General features: G+C 39.8%; 2 protein-coding genes across 3 annotated transcripts; both read left to right on the plus strand.

Annotated features, from left to right (window-relative positions):
• Positions 1 to 30: 30 nt before the first annotated feature.
• On the plus strand, positions 31 to 6332 carry serpinf2b (serpin peptidase inhibitor, clade F (alpha-2 antiplasmin, pigment epithelium derived factor), member 2b). Of its 2 annotated transcripts, XM_008424942.2 has the most exons (10): positions 32 to 148; positions 377 to 459; positions 872 to 940; positions 1034 to 1099; positions 1685 to 1964; positions 2058 to 2201; positions 2284 to 2472; positions 2834 to 2976; positions 5358 to 5562; positions 5649 to 6332. In XM_008424942.2, exons 1-10 carry the CDS (start codon positions 49 to 51, stop codon positions 5999 to 6001), a joined length of 1632 nt encoding a protein of 543 aa, XP_008423164.1. In that variant the 5' UTR covers positions 32 to 48; the 3' UTR covers positions 6002 to 6332. The 2 variants fall into 2 exon arrangements, with proteins under 2 accessions (XP_008423165.1, XP_008423164.1); XM_008424943.2 differs by lacking the exons at positions 872 to 940; positions 1034 to 1099 and having other exon boundaries at positions 31 to 148.
• A 1514-nt stretch (positions 6333 to 7846) lies between these two features.
• LOC103474198 (replication protein A 70 kDa DNA-binding subunit-like) lies at positions 7847 to 16225 on the plus strand. Its single transcript, XM_008424999.2, has 12 exons — positions 7847 to 8108; positions 8450 to 8497; positions 9125 to 9203; positions 9694 to 9802; positions 9903 to 9988; positions 10320 to 10397; positions 11467 to 11584; positions 12332 to 12434; positions 13049 to 13117; positions 13450 to 13642; positions 14567 to 14703; positions 15968 to 16225. The coding sequence occupies exons 1-12, from the start codon at positions 8079 to 8081 to the stop codon at positions 16118 to 16120; spliced, it is 1203 nt and encodes a 400-aa protein (XP_008423221.2). The 5' UTR covers positions 7847 to 8078; the 3' UTR covers positions 16121 to 16225.
• Positions 16226 to 16634: the final 409 nt, after the last annotated feature.

Consider the following 16634-nt stretch of genomic DNA (forward strand, 5'->3'; position numbering starts at 1 on the left):
GGTGCCTCTTGTTTAACTGCTATGTCATAATCCGGGCCCTTCTGGGAAATGCGCGAGCGTTGTTCCTCGTCACGAAATAATTCGCCGTTTTTCCGGCACGTTTTGTTTTTCCGCGCGCGCATTGGGATTAGCCACTCTTTTGTAACAGGTTTGTCATGTTTCCTGTCGGAGATGAAGTTTTGTCACATCACCGGCCCACTAACATGCGGAATAACTGCATATTTCAAGCGTGTGGTTATTTAACCCAGGACTAGCCTCGGTGGCTGCATTTACAAACAAATAGTGGCTTGAACAAGCACCGCCACCCCCGCCTCCCCGATCAATGCAAGTTCATATTTAACTGTTTGCTGAGCATCTGCCAATCTTTTACTCTCAGGGAATTCAGCCATTCACCGTACAGTGGGTTCTCCTCTTTGTTTTTGGACAAACCAGGAGGGTTTCTTTGTCGTTTTAAAAAAGGTAAACGTATTTTAAACTTCAATTTAAGATTTTTTTTTCTTTTTTCAGATTGAGATTGTTCGAAACGTGCAATGCTTGCATTGAAATATGCTTCAGATGAATGATTCTGACTTGACATTTAATAACTTCTCTGTGCTGTAGCTAGATTATGTTTGAAGGTTGCAGTTTAAGGTTGATTTGGTACAGGTTTTAACTTCTGCTCTAGTTTATTGATTTGGAGAAATGCTTCGGTTATCTGTGCTCGTAGGAAAAAACTACAACCATGATAAAACTATATAGAAATTAGTAATGTTTTATTAGCTGAAATTAAGAAGAGAGACTAATCTAGTGATAATTTATTGCGTAACACTACTTATATAACGAAGAAATGTAAGCCTCTGAGGAAAAATGACCTTGTATTTTTCTCTTACAGTTACTTTTCTTGGATATGGACCTCTGTCTGACACTCCTGTTAATTTGTCTCTGCAGCCTAGGAACTACTGTAAACAACCCATCTAAAAACGTCTAAAAACATCTGTATTGATTACGGAAAACTTTGAAAGACCATTGTCCTCTGCTATCTTGTTCTTGACAGAATGCTGAAGTGGCAGAAGATCAGTCAATTCCCCTAATTCCTCTAAACCCCAGTCAACCCATAGAAGTAAGAACTGAGTAATTTGTGTTTAACACACTGCAAAAACACACATTTTTGCCAAGTAGTTTTGGTCTACTTTCTAAGTCAAATATTTTAGTGCATTTGAAATAAAGCAAAACTAAATTAAAGGTATTTTTTTTCAGCAAGACCAATAATATTTTAAGTTAATAATTCTTGAAATACAAAAAAAAAAAACAGTTTTAGTTCCACTGGCTGATTTTGTCGCCTAAAACAGGAAAATGTTTTGGTATAAGTGGAAAAAAATTGGCAAACTACTTTGAGTAATTCATTGAGTTTATTGAACTGTTTGAGAACTCGGATCAACTGGATTAACTTTAAATGATTATTTTATTTTATTTTGTAAAGTGCCTTCTGATGAAATTTGTTGTGATTTGGTGCTTTGGCGATGAAGTGAACTGACTGAAAAAACGTGTTTATCTCACTGAAAAGTTACATCCAAGTTAGTTTTAGCTTATTTCAAGTGTACTAAGATATTTGCGTTTGAAACCAGGCCAAAAATGCTTTGTTACATTTTATGTTCTTGTACTGCACGCTGAGTTAGGATCCTGGTTTTGTCATTTTCGCTTATAGGAAGGTGAGAGCCAGGGGACACCGGAGCCAACAACTCTAAACGAAACGACTGTTACTGCGACGTCCGACCTGCCGACGGCAAACAAGACATCGCCAGATGAAGAAAAGGGAGACAGTTGTCAGGCTATCAGCCGAAGCCCCGACACCAAACAAACTATCACTGCTGCAATTCAGAGACTGGGGATGCAGCTCTTACAAAACCTGGAGACGACACCAGAGCAGCCAAATGTCATCATTTCTCCTCTAAGCATATCTCTGGCCCTCTCGCAACTGGCTTTAGGTACGGCAGAAACTGCTTACCACCTCTGTTGAACTAGCCTACTTTGTCGTGGCGTAGTTGAGATTGCAATTTGGAATTGTGTTTTATCTCAAGGTGCAAAAAACGAGACGGAAGAGCTGCTGATGTATCACCTCCATGAGAACAGCTTGCCGTGTTACCACGAGTCTCTACGACACGTCTTAACGCAGCTGAGAAACAGCGACGTGCAAATCGCCACGCGCATGTTTCTGCGCCAAGGTTTGTTCTGATTTCTGTTTTAATATCTGATTTTGAGCCCAAAAAAAAAAAGAAAAAAGCTGAACATCTTTTTCTTTTTTAGGGTTTAAGGGAAAGCAAGAGTTTGTGAGCGAGTCGCTGCGGTTTTACGACTCGGAACCAGCAATAGTGGAAAGCCTTCAGCAGATAAATGAGTGGGTAGAGAACGCAACAGAGGGGAAAATGATGGACTTCCTGTCTTTTTTGCCACCCAATCTGCTTCTCATGCTCATCAATGCCGTTTACTTCAAAGGTGATTGGCCAGCATGCCGACTTCTAACTAACGGATGTATCGATATGTATGAACATCACTGAAAAGATCATTTACTTAACCGATAAAGTGAAACTCTTACACTTATTAACACAGCGTTCATTTTGGTAAGTCTCATGATTGGGATCAAAATTCAGTTTTTAGAAAACCTAATAATCCATAAAATGAACTTTTTGATTAAACTGATTCTTTTATATGTGTCTGTATGCCTTTAAGAGTGTAATCAAGAACATTTTCCTTCTCTGAGCTACCAAAAATATTATTGTTTCTTCATAAAGTATTTTTGGTTTGAAAGATGCCGCTGACTAAAAATGAAAATCTAATTTCCTCGTGTGTCTGACAGGAGAGTGGAAAGCTCGGTTTGACCCGAACTTCACCTCCAAAGGCGTCTTTTACCTTGATGATTTGCACCTGGTGGATGTTGATATGATGGATGATACCAAACATCAGCTGAGTTTATTAATGGACAGCGAGCTGGAGGCTCAGGTACAGTTCACCTTCTGAAGTTTTATTGTCTCTGTTTCTCTGGGAATTTGTTTTTAAGTTTGATGCAAAAGAATGCTAAAATTCAACATCTGTTTTGCAGTATATTCATATGTTTTTGTATTTAACGTTCATTTAAAAAACAAACAAACAACTATTTCATTATCTGTGCAGTAATAGGTAAGGCATTTGGACCAAAGCATTTTGGGATTCAGAGTTTTAATACCTCTCTGTTTGCTCTATGTCAGTGGTTCTTAACCTTTTTTGAGGTACCGAACCCCCCAGTTGCATATGCCCATTCACTGTCGAGCGGGGGGTGGGGTTGGGCCGCGTTTGTCTTTTGATTTTTACCCAGGAAGCACATCGGCTAAACCGTGAGTGAAACAGCCACTGGGACTGACTAGTATACAGTATATTCCATTGAGGGAAAGTAACTTTAACTTTAAATACACCTTTCTCAACAGGCGAGGGCGCACTTCCTCCGTCTATAATCAGACATTTAGGCGACTTGAAACCATTCCTCCCTCCTTGGCACTTCCAGACCCGGGCCCCCATCCGGCCCAGGCCAGTGGGCAGCCCCCCCCATAGCGCCGCGCCTTGTCCGTCGGATAGTCGAACCTCGGATTCAGGAAGAGCAGTGTGGTTTTTGTCCTGGTCATGGAACACTGGACCAGCTCTACACTCTCAGCAGGGTAATGGAGGGTGCATGGGAGTTCGCCCAACCAGTCTACATGTGTTTTGTGGACTTGGAGAAGGCGTTCGACCGTGTCCCTAAGGGGGCGTTGTGGGGGGTTCTCCAGGAGTATGGGGTACCGGACCATTTGATACGGGCTGTCAGGTCCCTGTATGACCGGTGTCGGAGTCTGGTCCGCATTGCCGGCAGTAAGTCGGGCTCGTTTCCGGTGAGAGTTGGACTCCGCCAAGGCTGCCCTTTGTCACCGATTCTGTTCATTACTTTCATGGACAGAATTTCTAGGTGCAGCCGAGGTGTTGAGGGGATCCATTTTGGTGGCCTTAGCATCTATGCTTTTTGCGGATGATGTGGTCCTGTTGGCTTCATCAAGTCGTGATCTGCAGCTCTCGCTGGAGCAGTTCGCGGCCGAGTGTGTAGCGGCCGGGATGAGGCTCAGTGCCTCCAAATCCGAGGCCATGGTCTTGAGCCGGAAAAAGGTAGAGTGCCTTCTCCGGGTCAGGGGGGTCGTCCTGCCTCAAGTGGAGGAGTTTAAGTATCTGGGGATCTTGTTCACGAATGAGGGAAGAASGGARCGGGAGATCGACAGGYGGATTGGGGCAGCGTCTGCTGTGAARCGGGCGCTGTACCGGTCCGTYGTGGTGAAGAGAGAGCTGAGTCAAAAAGCGAAGCTCTCGATTTACCGGTCGATCTACGTTCCCACCCTCATCTATGGTCATGACCGAAAGAACGAGATCACAGATACAAGCGGCCGAAGTGGGTTTCCTCCGCAGGATGGCTGGACTCTCCCTTAGAGATAGGGTGAGAAGCTCGGTCTTCCGGGAGGGTGGTGGCTTGGGCATCTGGTCAGGATCCCTCCTGGACGCCTCCCTGGTGAGGTGTTCCGGGCACGTCCCACCGGGAGGAGGCCTCGGGGAAGACCCAGGACACGCTGGAGGGACTATGTCTCTCAGCTGGCCTGGGAATGCGGACGGACGGACGGAAACAAGACTATCCAACTGTGAACAACTGCAAATCTGTTTTACAGTTCTGGATTTACCAAAAACAAAGTTGACGTGAAATGACCCAGGTGTAAAAATATGTCCAACTCACTTTAGACTCAAACTCTTAAAGAGGCAGTGTTTGGTAAAATCAACTTTTTTGAGTTTCATGATATTCCCTCATCAAAAACTTTGATTCTTTCATGCATGTTTGAAAAATCCTTTAGTCTCCCATGGCAACCATTCAGCGGTGCAAAACACCAGCTACTCCTCTGGGATGCAGATGACAAGCCTCCAAGCTTCCACCGCACAGAGCAGCCCTCCCCCCGCGACGACTCCTCTCAGCTCCTTCAGACTAGCCAGCAGCAATTAGCAAACACAGGGTGGAACTGTGCATGTGCTCATTATATGAGCTATTTCTCAGCGGTAAAAATGTCGATAAAGGGTTAATTGAGAAATTAAGTTGTGATGACTTCTTGAAGGCAGAGTTTTAGAAAGAGCAGGGGTTTTTAAAGCAACAGAGGCCCAATTTGAAGGCGTTTATTTACAAAGTAAAATTTCTATTAAGTCATGTTGGATATATATAGCATTTTTTTTATACAACTGAAGTCAACATAGTTAATTAATTATGTTATAAAATGGCACCAAGTGCCTGAAAAACACAGAATTCTGCCCCTTTAAGAAACTACTACATCCTTTTTCTTTGTGTGCAGGTGGCAAGGTTCCCATTCACAAAGGACATGAGTTTGCTGGTTATCATGCCTGAGTCGGGGAGAGTGAACGTGTCTTCGCTTTCCTCTCACCTAAATATCTCCAACTTGTATGAACGTCTACCCAAAGAGAGGGCTGTCCAAGTTAAAGTTCCCAAATTCAAGCTGGAATATTCTCAGGAGTTGCAGGAAGTTCTTACCAAACTAGGTAAGACGTAACCTTCTCACATCTGCAAGCTCTGGTAAGACAAAGGATGCTATAAACCACCTCTCTAATCGCTTTTTTTATCTCAGGTCTTGGGGAGGTGTTCCTGAATCCCAATTTGGGTGGGATCGCAGATGGCCCCCTGCTGGTGTCCAGCGTAATGCACAAGTCTGGCATGGAGATTAACGAGGACGGCGCGAGGGCTGCCGCTGCCACAACGACCATCATCTCGAGGGCATCCAATCCTATTTTTCACCTCAGTCAGCCCTTCTTCTTTGTGCTAATGGATGATGTAACTCACATACCAATCTTCATGGGTGTCATCAATAACCCCAATCCCGGAGCCCCTGTCCTGCAGAGGAGGGATGTTGGAAGTAAAGATAAAGTAGGATTCCCAACTGACAAGAATCACATGGGCTCAGTTGAATTAAATCCTAAATAGAGACTAAAATCCTCTGCCAATTCTAAGGAATTTGAAAAATGTAAGTAAATACACAATGGAGTGTCATATTAGGTGACGTTGAGGTTTTCCTTTTATACCACTTGGACTTTTTATGATGTCAATATGTCTGCACTGCAAAAACACAAAATTCTACCAATATCTTACTAATACGTTTAGCCCAAATATTTCAGTACAGTTGAAATAAGATTAAAACTAACTTACAAGTAACTTTTCACCAAGACATAGGGGCTTGCATTGAGTCAGTAATTCCTTAATATTGATGAAAACTTACTTGCTCCAGTGGCAGATTATTTTAGTTTTACCAAGACATTTTCCCTTGTTATAAGTTAAATAATCTGTTGGTGGAACTAGCACCTTTTCATCAATATTAAGGAATTTTTGAGTAAAAAAAAACCCCTCTTATATTTTGCTGAAATGTTACTGATAAGTTATTTTTAATCTTCTTCCATGTGTATTAAAATATTTGCACTAGAAACTAGAATTTTTTTTAAAAGATTTTGTGTTTTTGCAGTGTAGCACTATTTCAACGTTACAGCTTGATTTTGTATGTTCCTGGATTTTTTTTTTTTTTAATTTCTGTTGTAGGTAAATAAATGTATCAGTCTGAAACCCTTCCTGGCTACGAGTAATGATGTTACATTCAATAAATAAGTCACAATATTATCATATATTTTAGTAATATGGTAAAAAAATGAAACCATACATTTACACAAATCATTGTACACGATCATATATTTCATGGTTATTGTGTACAGTTGCTGAAAAACAATGCAGAAATTATTTATATTTTAAAAGACTGATTAAAAGGTGCTTTAATTCAGTGATGTAGTGAAACGCATGTACTGTAGAGTTTATTCTGTCGATACTTTGGGCCAGTGTGTACTGGAGACGAGTCACGCTGGGAAATTAAATCAGCATTTACATTAAGATTGTCAGCAGGAAGAAACACAGCGGTTCTCTAAAATTTGCTGATAAACAGCTGAGTTGACTTTGGACTTGCTAAAACACACATCAACATTGACAGCATTCCAAATAAAATGTAAAATGTACCTTTATCTGAAAATGGGACTTTGTCCACTGAGCAGCGCCTTGTGAATCTCCCCCAATCTCTTGAGTGGGCTGTGATTGGTAATCATCTCAAGGGTGCTGCTATCCTTGTTTGTTCTACGCCTTTTTTTTTTCTTCCATTTCAATTTTTTCCTTGCAATTAATTTTTCATTATTAACCAATTGTTCGAGCAATTTGCTTCTTCAGCAATGACATTTTGTGTCTTGTCACTGTCGAAGTTGTCAACTGCTGTTTGCTGTCAAACCAGCAACCTTTGTCATGACTGTGTGGGCAATAGGGCCTTATTTCTGTATACAAATATTTTTAATTGGTGTTATTAAATATTATCGTCAGAAAAATATTTTTTTATTTAGCCTCAAAATGAACAGTTAAATATTTAAAACACATAATTAAAAAAAAAATTCCACGAATGATGGGATTCGTTTTATTTGATTATATTGAAGTGCGCCGCAWATCTAACACGAAATTAGTAAACTGAACATCGTCAGATGGCGWAGTCTGCAAATTTACCTCTTTTTGTCAAAGAAATTTGTCCTGAAACTACTACAGTGCATTTTGTGAGGTTTGTCACAACTTTAGTGCACGTTATAGTTGAGTAATCTAACAGTGTTTCACCTCCCTTTTTACTTTTTATTTTAAAAAGGCACAAACATTTTTTTCGAATATTTTATAAGTAGCCTGTTTCCGTACCTCCTTGAACGCAACACATTAAAATATTGACGTCACAGTTTGGTTGGCGCGACCGGTCTCAGGTCAGTTTCGCAGCGACTCTTAGCTGTATTTAAACTCTCTGAATGATTCCAAGCTTACCTTAGACCAGTGAGCGGAAACGGAAACTGACTGCACGCTCAACTCTTCGCGCGTCCTTGTCAAAGCTTTTGGCGCCTCAGACGCAGTTTGACTGCATTTGTTAGTGGTTCGTCGACCTGTTTGTCTACTAGTCGTCAACTTAAGTCGCATTTTCTTACTAAACTACCTGATTACAGTCATGGCAAGTCTTTCAACGGGCGCGATAGAGGTAAGACTGATTTATAAAAACGAACTATATTGATAACAAAGTGTTGTAGAGCCTGTATTGGTTCTTCATTATGGCCAAACTGTCTTTGTTGTAGTCAACATCAAGCTGACATTAATTTGTTTGCAGAATATACTTTTATATGTACGTTTTAAAAAGTCACGTTGGGGTTTGCTAATCTTTTAACAGAACAGAAAATACAACTAACTCAATCCAAATTGCAGTCGAATATAGATGGAAATAAGTTTGTAAGCTAATTTGAATGAAAAAAAAAACGTGTATTTGTGTGATGAGATATTTGTGAAAATTGATTTTTTTTATTTTTTCCCTTCATGATTTTCCAGGCTTTAGCAAATGGCAGCGGTTGTAACGAAGCAGTGCTTCAGTTGGTGGTGAGTAACAAATAGCCTTTTTTATGCAACAGCCGCGCCACTCCAGCCGAAATGGCATGTAGATGACTTTAATCAAGTTGATTGATTTAACGGAACCATGTTTATCATGCCGTAAACAACACATTTTGAACGGAAAGGCGAGTTGTCAATATTATAAAAAAAAGTTGCACGATAAAAGTAAATCTCTTTGCATGCAAAGAGTATTAAAAATAACTTTCAAACAATGAAAAAGCTTTGAGCGTTAAAAGAAAAAAAAAGTAGACTTGTGTTAAGTTATGTATCTAATTTTGCATTTAGACTGATTAATCTCAGTCTTGGGCCTCAAAGAGTCTTCAATGCATCCAGCTATTTTCATACCAACCCTCTAATTTAGTTAAATGTTAAATTAGTGCTTCCCTCCCCCTATTCATTGTTTCTTGCTGAATTCACCATTTTTGTTGTCTTTTTCCTGCCAAGGTTTATTTTAGTCGGGAATATCTTGTCAGTATCTATTACAAGCCTTACGGTATTGCATCAATATTTTGAAATGCCTCTTTTTTTTAAATCTTGTTCCATTGAGAAGTATAATTTTGCTTAAGCCATTATTTTCCATCTATATAGTCAACAGTTTTTTACATTAACTTTTAGAACATTCGCAAGATCGATGGCGGGAGTGGGCCCTCTCGCTTCAGGGTGATGATGAGCGATGGACGACACACACTGTCATGTAAGTTACTTTGTCGAATTTATTTTTGCTCAAATGTTTTGAATGCCATTCGTTTCCATTTGTGGGATGAAGGGATATAAGTTATGTAAACTATAAGCTTCTTTAGCTACATTTCCAAACAAAAGTGCATCTGAATGTTTGTGATGGGACATATGGTTTCAAATAATTGATTAGAAATTATGATTTGATCAGGATTTGCCAAAAACATTACACTAAATGACTCTGTTGGTTCCTCATAGTTTTTTCTTTGTAGATATCTTCCTTTGTATCTGGATGTCAAATTGTTGACCCACTAGGATGTAGGTTGGGGATATAAGCCCAGCCTTCTTGTTAGTTGATATTGTTTCCTATTTTTTAAGGTAATGTTTGTTTGCCAAGATTCACAGATTCACATTTAAATCTCATCTGAAATGTGAAAGTGATTCTTGCATATATTGGTTTTCCTAAACATTTGCAGTAGCATGTCCAGTTCATGCTTTTCTCTCTGCAGCCTTCATGCTCTCCACTCAGCTAAACTACATGGCCGAGGAAAACCTTCTGGTCCCAAACTGCGTGTGCGTCCTGAAGAGGCAGGTCACCAATATGCTCAAAGACGGACGGTATGAAGATTTCGCTATAGATTTTGTTGGAAATATCGCTTTTTTTCTTCTTTCTTTTTTTCCCCCTCCAACTATTCTGATGTATTGTCTGTCTTTACAGACGAGTGGTAATCATTTTAGAAATCGACGTCATCAAACCTGCTGACGCCTCTGGTAAAATAGGAGACCCAATTCCTTACTCTGACGGTGAGCATTTCTCATCATTCAAGCTGAATATGCATGGAAATAATCACAGACATCACTGCTTTCCTATCCCTTTATAAACATGTACACACAAATAATGTTTGAGCTGTATTTTTTTTGTTTGTTTTTGTTTTTTTTTCCTCATTTCCTTTGCTCTTCTGCACTTTAAAAAAGTTTCTGTACATCGTTTACATGTTTAGTACTAAAATATTTAGATTATACCTCCTTTTTGTAACAAAGTGAGAGCTTGAAATCAAATTCAAAATGTTTTTGTGCACATAATTTTGGACAATAAAGTTAACTCTGATGGTTTTAATGTAAATTTCCCCATCAGCCCAGAGCAGAGGCCCACAGCCAGCTCCAGTCCCTGAAAGCAGACCGCCTCTGCAGTCACAAAACAGAAATAATGAAGGTGAGTGAAAGCTTGCATTTAACCTGCTCGACATAAATAAAATTTAGGAAAATGTAATGTTTTAATTCACAACAGAAATGAAATTGCTATCAAAAATGGCCACCAGGTGGCAGCAGCTATCCGTCGCAGAGAGGTGGCCTAAAGATTCCCATGACAGGAATAATTTTGACAGCCCTTGTAGAAATATTAGCATTTTTAATTTGTGGAAATATTTTTGTTTTGCGTTGAAATTCACCACATCCATCTGGTTTCCTGTCTGTGAGCATATCCATCTTCGCCTGTGTGTGCAGTTGTTACGTTTTATACACCTCGGTTTGAGTGGCACTGTTCAAAAGTGTGGATTAGATCAGAACATTTACTTGTCCGTGAAAGACAACAAGGTGGTCATGTCAAGCATGTTTTTCTAGCAATTTTAGCCTGCAGAGATGTGAAATCCAGCCGTTGCCGTGGTTTCTCCGTGTCCCCCCGCGTGTGTCATGGGAGGTATTCATCCCTCAAATCTGCCTTGTGGGGAATTAAGATTGTGGCAGCCGTCCTGGTCATCATCAGCACAGTCATTGTTCATTTCTCAGTGAGCTTGCTTGATCTGGGGAGCAGTGGGGGGCTTAATTACCAGAAGTGCAGTGGTTTGCAAAGTGGGAGGACTTAAGTGGACACTTTGAACTCTAATCCTCCACGTGAGACGCACACAAATCAAATGTGCTGCGCTCGGGAAGAGCTGCTCCGGTTTGTTGCAGTGCTTCACGCTCGGCCCCGATTCTGTGGGAACACGAGTCATGCTTCTCGCCTAAAATGCCGGATCACGTATCTGGGGCCAGCTGGTTTAATAACATTCTCATCTGTTGTTCCAATCGCTGCGCTTGGCRGGAGTCAAGTCGGTAAAATTTTGAAGTCTTTTCGTTGAGATTTTCCCCCCATGAAGTGGGATAATTACGCCGATAAAGCGGTTGCAATCCAAAGAAATTAGATTTTTGGAATTCGTGATGAATAATGCATTTGTCTCTTTCTTTCGACTCCTCCACTTCTCTGCTCGTTATTTATTCCTTTTTTTCCCTCTTTGTTTCTGTAGGTGTGGTCAGAAATTTGAAGAGAGACTTTGCAAAGAAGATAACTTCTGCTTTGCCTGATACTCCAGGAGGAAGCTCCAAAATTGTCCCCATCGCCAGCCTCAACCCCTACCAGTCCAAGTGAGTATGCATGCTTTATTGGTCGTTTGAATTGTAACAGTTTTAATATGCATTCATTGAAAATATAGTAATTTTATGTTGTGATTCTTGCACTCTCTGCTGTCACTGTTACTAAAACCCTATTTAAAATAAACTGTGATTAGCCTGGTTGAGAGGCAAGTTAAGCCTGGAGGCCCGCCAGGCTTATAAATCACTATAGCTGTGGAGAAAGTTGTCACATGGGCAGGCTTGACACTTTTCCTGACAACTTGGGTGGATATATGTATTTCTTTTTTAGCCTTTCTGTCATTAGTGGTTGTGGGGTAGAGTGGTATTTTTAAACAAAAACTAAACTATTTATTTTAAGATTTTTTTTTTTAGCATCTTTCATAGCAGTTTATGCACCTAGCATTGCAAAACCTCAGTCTTGAATACTAAAAAGTATGAAAATAAAAAACGGCCTCTTTGCTGTCTTTTCAGGCTACTTTCCCTTTTTTAAATGTTCTTTTACATCTTTATACTTTTACTAAGTTTATTTTAAGCACCTCACTGGTGTGGTAATTGGCTACCTAGCTAAGAAATAAACACAACAAGAAAAGCCAAAGATTTTTAAATGGAAACCCTGGAAACCTGTTTTCAAAAGCTGCAAAGAACAGATTGTGAACTAATGACTAAATGCGTTCATTCATACATGTATGTATGCATATCCTCAGAAAAGGGAAACTTTTGCGTTACAAAGCCTTAATGAGCAATAAATTTCTCTTAAAGGTGGACGATCCGGGCTCGTGTGACCAATAAGGGCTCCATTCGTACGTGGAGCAATGCTCGAGGCGAAGGAAAACTCTTCTCTATGGAGATCGTAGATGAAAGTGTAAGTTTTTATCCGTCATTCTTATTAAGGATGCACTGGTCCGATATTGAAAAATATTCTCGCTCCTGTATCCGTGACCATGTGTCCAGTCCATAAGGACAGATCTAGTCAGTCTAATTGTATCCCTTGTGCTCCGAGTGATGTCATGCTTTATTTATTGTACATTAATTGCACTTTCTGAACCATTTGAAAGATTGTTTGTTGCAATTAATTTTTTACGTTTGACCAAAGTAGTAAACGTATCGTTTTGTCAGTTTCTTATTTACTTTACATTGGGTGTCATACTCCTAATATGTTTGATTGATCAAATTAAATATTTGTTGTTTTTGCGTGTATTTAAGTGTGCTGCAGAGTTATCCAATAAATGCTACTCAGTACATTTATGTCTGTTTGTTTACAGAAATAAACTTTAATTCAGCAGTTTTTTTTGTATCGTATCCGTATTGGCTGATGCCAAACCTAAGATATTGTATTGGAAGTAGAAAAACGTGGATCAGTCAATCACTAATTTTTTTTATATATATATATATATATATATATACATAAATAAACTCCAATATCTCTGTCCAAAGTTTGTCTATTTTTTAAGAAAGATTTTGTGTTTTTAACTCCAGGGGGAGATCCGTGTGACCGGCTTCAACCAAGAAGTCGACAAGTTCTTCTCTCTCATCGAGGTCGGCAAGGTGAGATTCTTCCTCCAGACCCGGGATTTCCCAAACTACCTGCCGGAAAACTTTTCTTCCTCCTTCGCCGTTAGACAGCTCTGGCAGCGCGACGCTCTGTCAACAGCTGCCGGTACTCTGCGCGTTAAAACCACAGAGACTATGAATGAGTCATCTGGCAGCGCCGTACCCGTACAATAAGCAGCTTATGATCATCTGCCAGGCTCTGTTGATGCCTCCCCACCTCCCCTGCTGTCTGAAGTCCTATCTCGTTTGCACCATTCAAGTCAGGTGAAAATGCTCCCCCAGATCTCTGATTAACGCGCCGGCTTCATCCCTCCTGCCTCCGCCAGGTCTACTACATCTCCAAGGGCTCTTTGAAGATCGCAAACAAGCAGTACACGTCGGTGAAGAACGACTACGAAATGACTCTCAACGGAGAGTCCACCGTCATTCCCTGTGAGGACAGCTGCGACGTTCCCATGGTGCAGTGCGACTTTGTCTCTATCGGCGACTTGGAGAACAGAGAGAAAGACGCTATCATTGGTAAGGTCGCGCAACTGTGAAAGCTGCATAATCACAAACGGAAACTTTAAGAAAATGTAAAACTTTAATTGGGGTGTCTGCGTGTCCTTAGTCTTAAATTTATCTAAAATTGAGGCTTCAATGTCCTTAATGTTAAGCAATTGAATCTATTAAATTAGTTGGCCTTACATACGTCAATCACAGGTTTTAAATGTTGCATATGTACGGGCAAAAATTTGAGTCTCACACAAACATCTTCAATGCGAAACAACATTGTCACATTTTGTGTAAGATGATCTAAATCAGCCTAAGACTACATTTAAAGAATCTCCAATACTGGAAAAGTTTCTCCAAGTAATCCACTTTTTTTTTTTCTTTTTTTTTGTAATTGTTAATAGCTTTTTCATCGCATATATTTAGTCTTTTTAAGAAATTCATAGTTTCTATTTTTTTTTTCTTTTTGTTTTGTAATATGAATCTGGTTGTAGCTGTGGCTTAAGCATCATGAAGCAAATAGTCCTATATAAAAATAAATTTGTCTTCCAGTTTTTTGGCATTTCCTGCAATAAGAATCTTCCCTTTAAACAGTTCAAATGTCAACGTTGATAATGTGTAATTTTCCAATCCTTTGTCAATCAAAAGTCTATATTTAAATAGATTCCTAAAAACAAAAACATTCCTGCTGTTATGGATATGAAACACTCAAAGTAACAGCTGATTCCTTTTTATTTCACTGCAAAACGAAGAAGCATTACCTCAGGCAGCTTTAGAAATTGGATATACTTTATAATTCCTTTGTGTTTCTCAGAGGATATTCAGCGTATGGAACAGGGCTGCACACGGAGGTTCAGAATGTTGGTGCCGTAAATCTAGCGTGTCTCGCTATGCTTAATGCTTTTTTTTTTTTTTTTTTCCTTTTTTTTTTCTTTCTGTTTTGCATTACAGATGTGATTGGAGTGTGCAAGAGCGTGGATGAGCTGACCCGCCTGACGACCAAGTCCAACCGCGAAGTGTCCAAGAGGACGATGAGTCTGATGGACATGTCCGGGAAGTTGGTGACCGTCACCCTGTGGGGAGAGGAAGTGAGTAAAACCACGCAGAGCCGGAGAGTTTTTGTTTAAGTGTTTCTAAGTGGAAGGGTTTCTTCAAGGAATGCCACGTAATGTCACAAAGTATCAAATTAGGTGAAAAAAATGATTTGGGCTGAAACTATTAATCGGATTAATTGTGATCAAACAATCGTTAACTGGCATAAACAGACTTGATAAAAGAAGGCAGTTTTGCTGAAAGAACAACATTAAGCCAAAACTGTACAAGAAATATGTACATTTTGCATTTAAAATAAATGGAAACCTTTGGAATATCCTACACTAAAGTGGCATGTTTAGCTCCACCTGGTTCAAATTCAGTGTGTGTGTGTATATATATATATATAAATAAAAATCTGCTAAGCACTGTTTGGTGTCTAATTACTAATTGGTTAATTCAGAAAGTAACAAATCACTACACTGTACTGATGAGTCGAGCAGAACGCGCTGAGCTTTGATAAAGTATTTTTAGCTTCATCTTTTGCTACGAATGTTTGGCTGTTCACTAACAGAATGCTGTGGTGTTAAATTTTAGCCAATAAACTTTTATTTTCTTTTTTTCAATTGCATCTTTTGTGTTTCTAATGTATAAAAAAGACATAAGTGGTAAAATGCAAAATCTGACCAATGTACCAATTTATTTTAATCCGATTAATAGAAACTTTGAATACCTTTAGTTGCATCCTTACATATTAGAAAAGCTGCTCTTTGCTTGAGTTGTGAAACCTGAAAATACTTCTAAGCTCATAGAATAAAGTTACTGACTAAAATGTGTCCTTGTGATAACGTAAGTGAACTCCCAACGTTGATATTTTTTAAAATTTTATTTTCCCTTCTGCTGGCTTCAGTCCAATTTGACTTCCTCCTGCTAAGAGGCAGCGTCTTCCCTTCTAGTTTCCTTTTTAAATGTATTCCACTTCCAAAGGGATTTGATGAAACAAAACGTGCAGCTTAAGAACAGTTCCAGCGTCAGACAACTTTAAAGTTATTTTCCATATGTATGAAGTGTTCAGTCACTCCCTGCTCCGATCTTCCTTTTTTTTTTTTTTTTAAAACCCTCCCAGCTTCTGGTTCTTTTAGTCGCTTAAAGTATGAAGGTTATGAAGCAGAAAAACTTGGGGGAATTACTTACATGTTTACTTTGTGTTCCATTCTACTTGTATCTGTGTGACAATGTCTTTTACTGCGGATGATGTGGAGAAACCGAGTTGAGCGACGTTTGAGGCCCATTTTCAGACATTTTCTTTTCGTTTCGCAGGCGGAGAAGTTCGACGGCTCCGGACAGCCGATCGTAGCCATAAAGAGCGCCAAGCTCTCGGACTTCGGAGGCCGCTCGCTTTCCGCGTCCTTCAGCAGCACCATGATGATCAACCCAGACATCCCAGAGGCGTACAAGCTCAGAGGCTGGTAAGTCGAGCCCAGCCTGGACGATAACAGCTGGGGAAATGCATTCCTGCTCTGGCACATGGGATGCCTCGCATACATCCAAAGTTGAATAAAGTAAACATTTTAGCGCCGGCAGCGTCTGTGTTGATTCACATTGTGCTGAAATTAAACGGCAGTTTGCAAGTGGGCATGCTCAGATTCTCGTTATTGAGATTGGCTTTCCCTCCCATCAGCCACATGGCCAGGGCGCTTTAGTGAAGCATTCCATATCAACGGAAATCATACTTAATGCGTGAAAATGTGTTTGTTTTTTCTTTTTTAACCCTTTAATCACTTTAGCAAACTGCGCTGGAACCCAGAATTATCTTTATATGTTTTTGTTCCTCTGTCACTTAAATAATGTAGAAATTATCCAGAAATATTGGCCATTTGGGCTCACATAGTTTATGAATGAAAGATGAAATTCACTCGTAGAACCACCTTTGTTTATGCTGCAGCCAACTTTGCTGAGTTTTCTTTCCACACCACACCTCTCAGTG

This window comes from Poecilia reticulata, linkage group LG13 (genome assembly GCF_000633615.1).
Source record: "Poecilia reticulata strain Guanapo linkage group LG13, Guppy_female_1.0+MT, whole genome shotgun sequence".
Classification (NCBI taxonomy): Eukaryota; Metazoa; Chordata; class Actinopteri; order Cyprinodontiformes; family Poeciliidae; genus Poecilia; species Poecilia reticulata.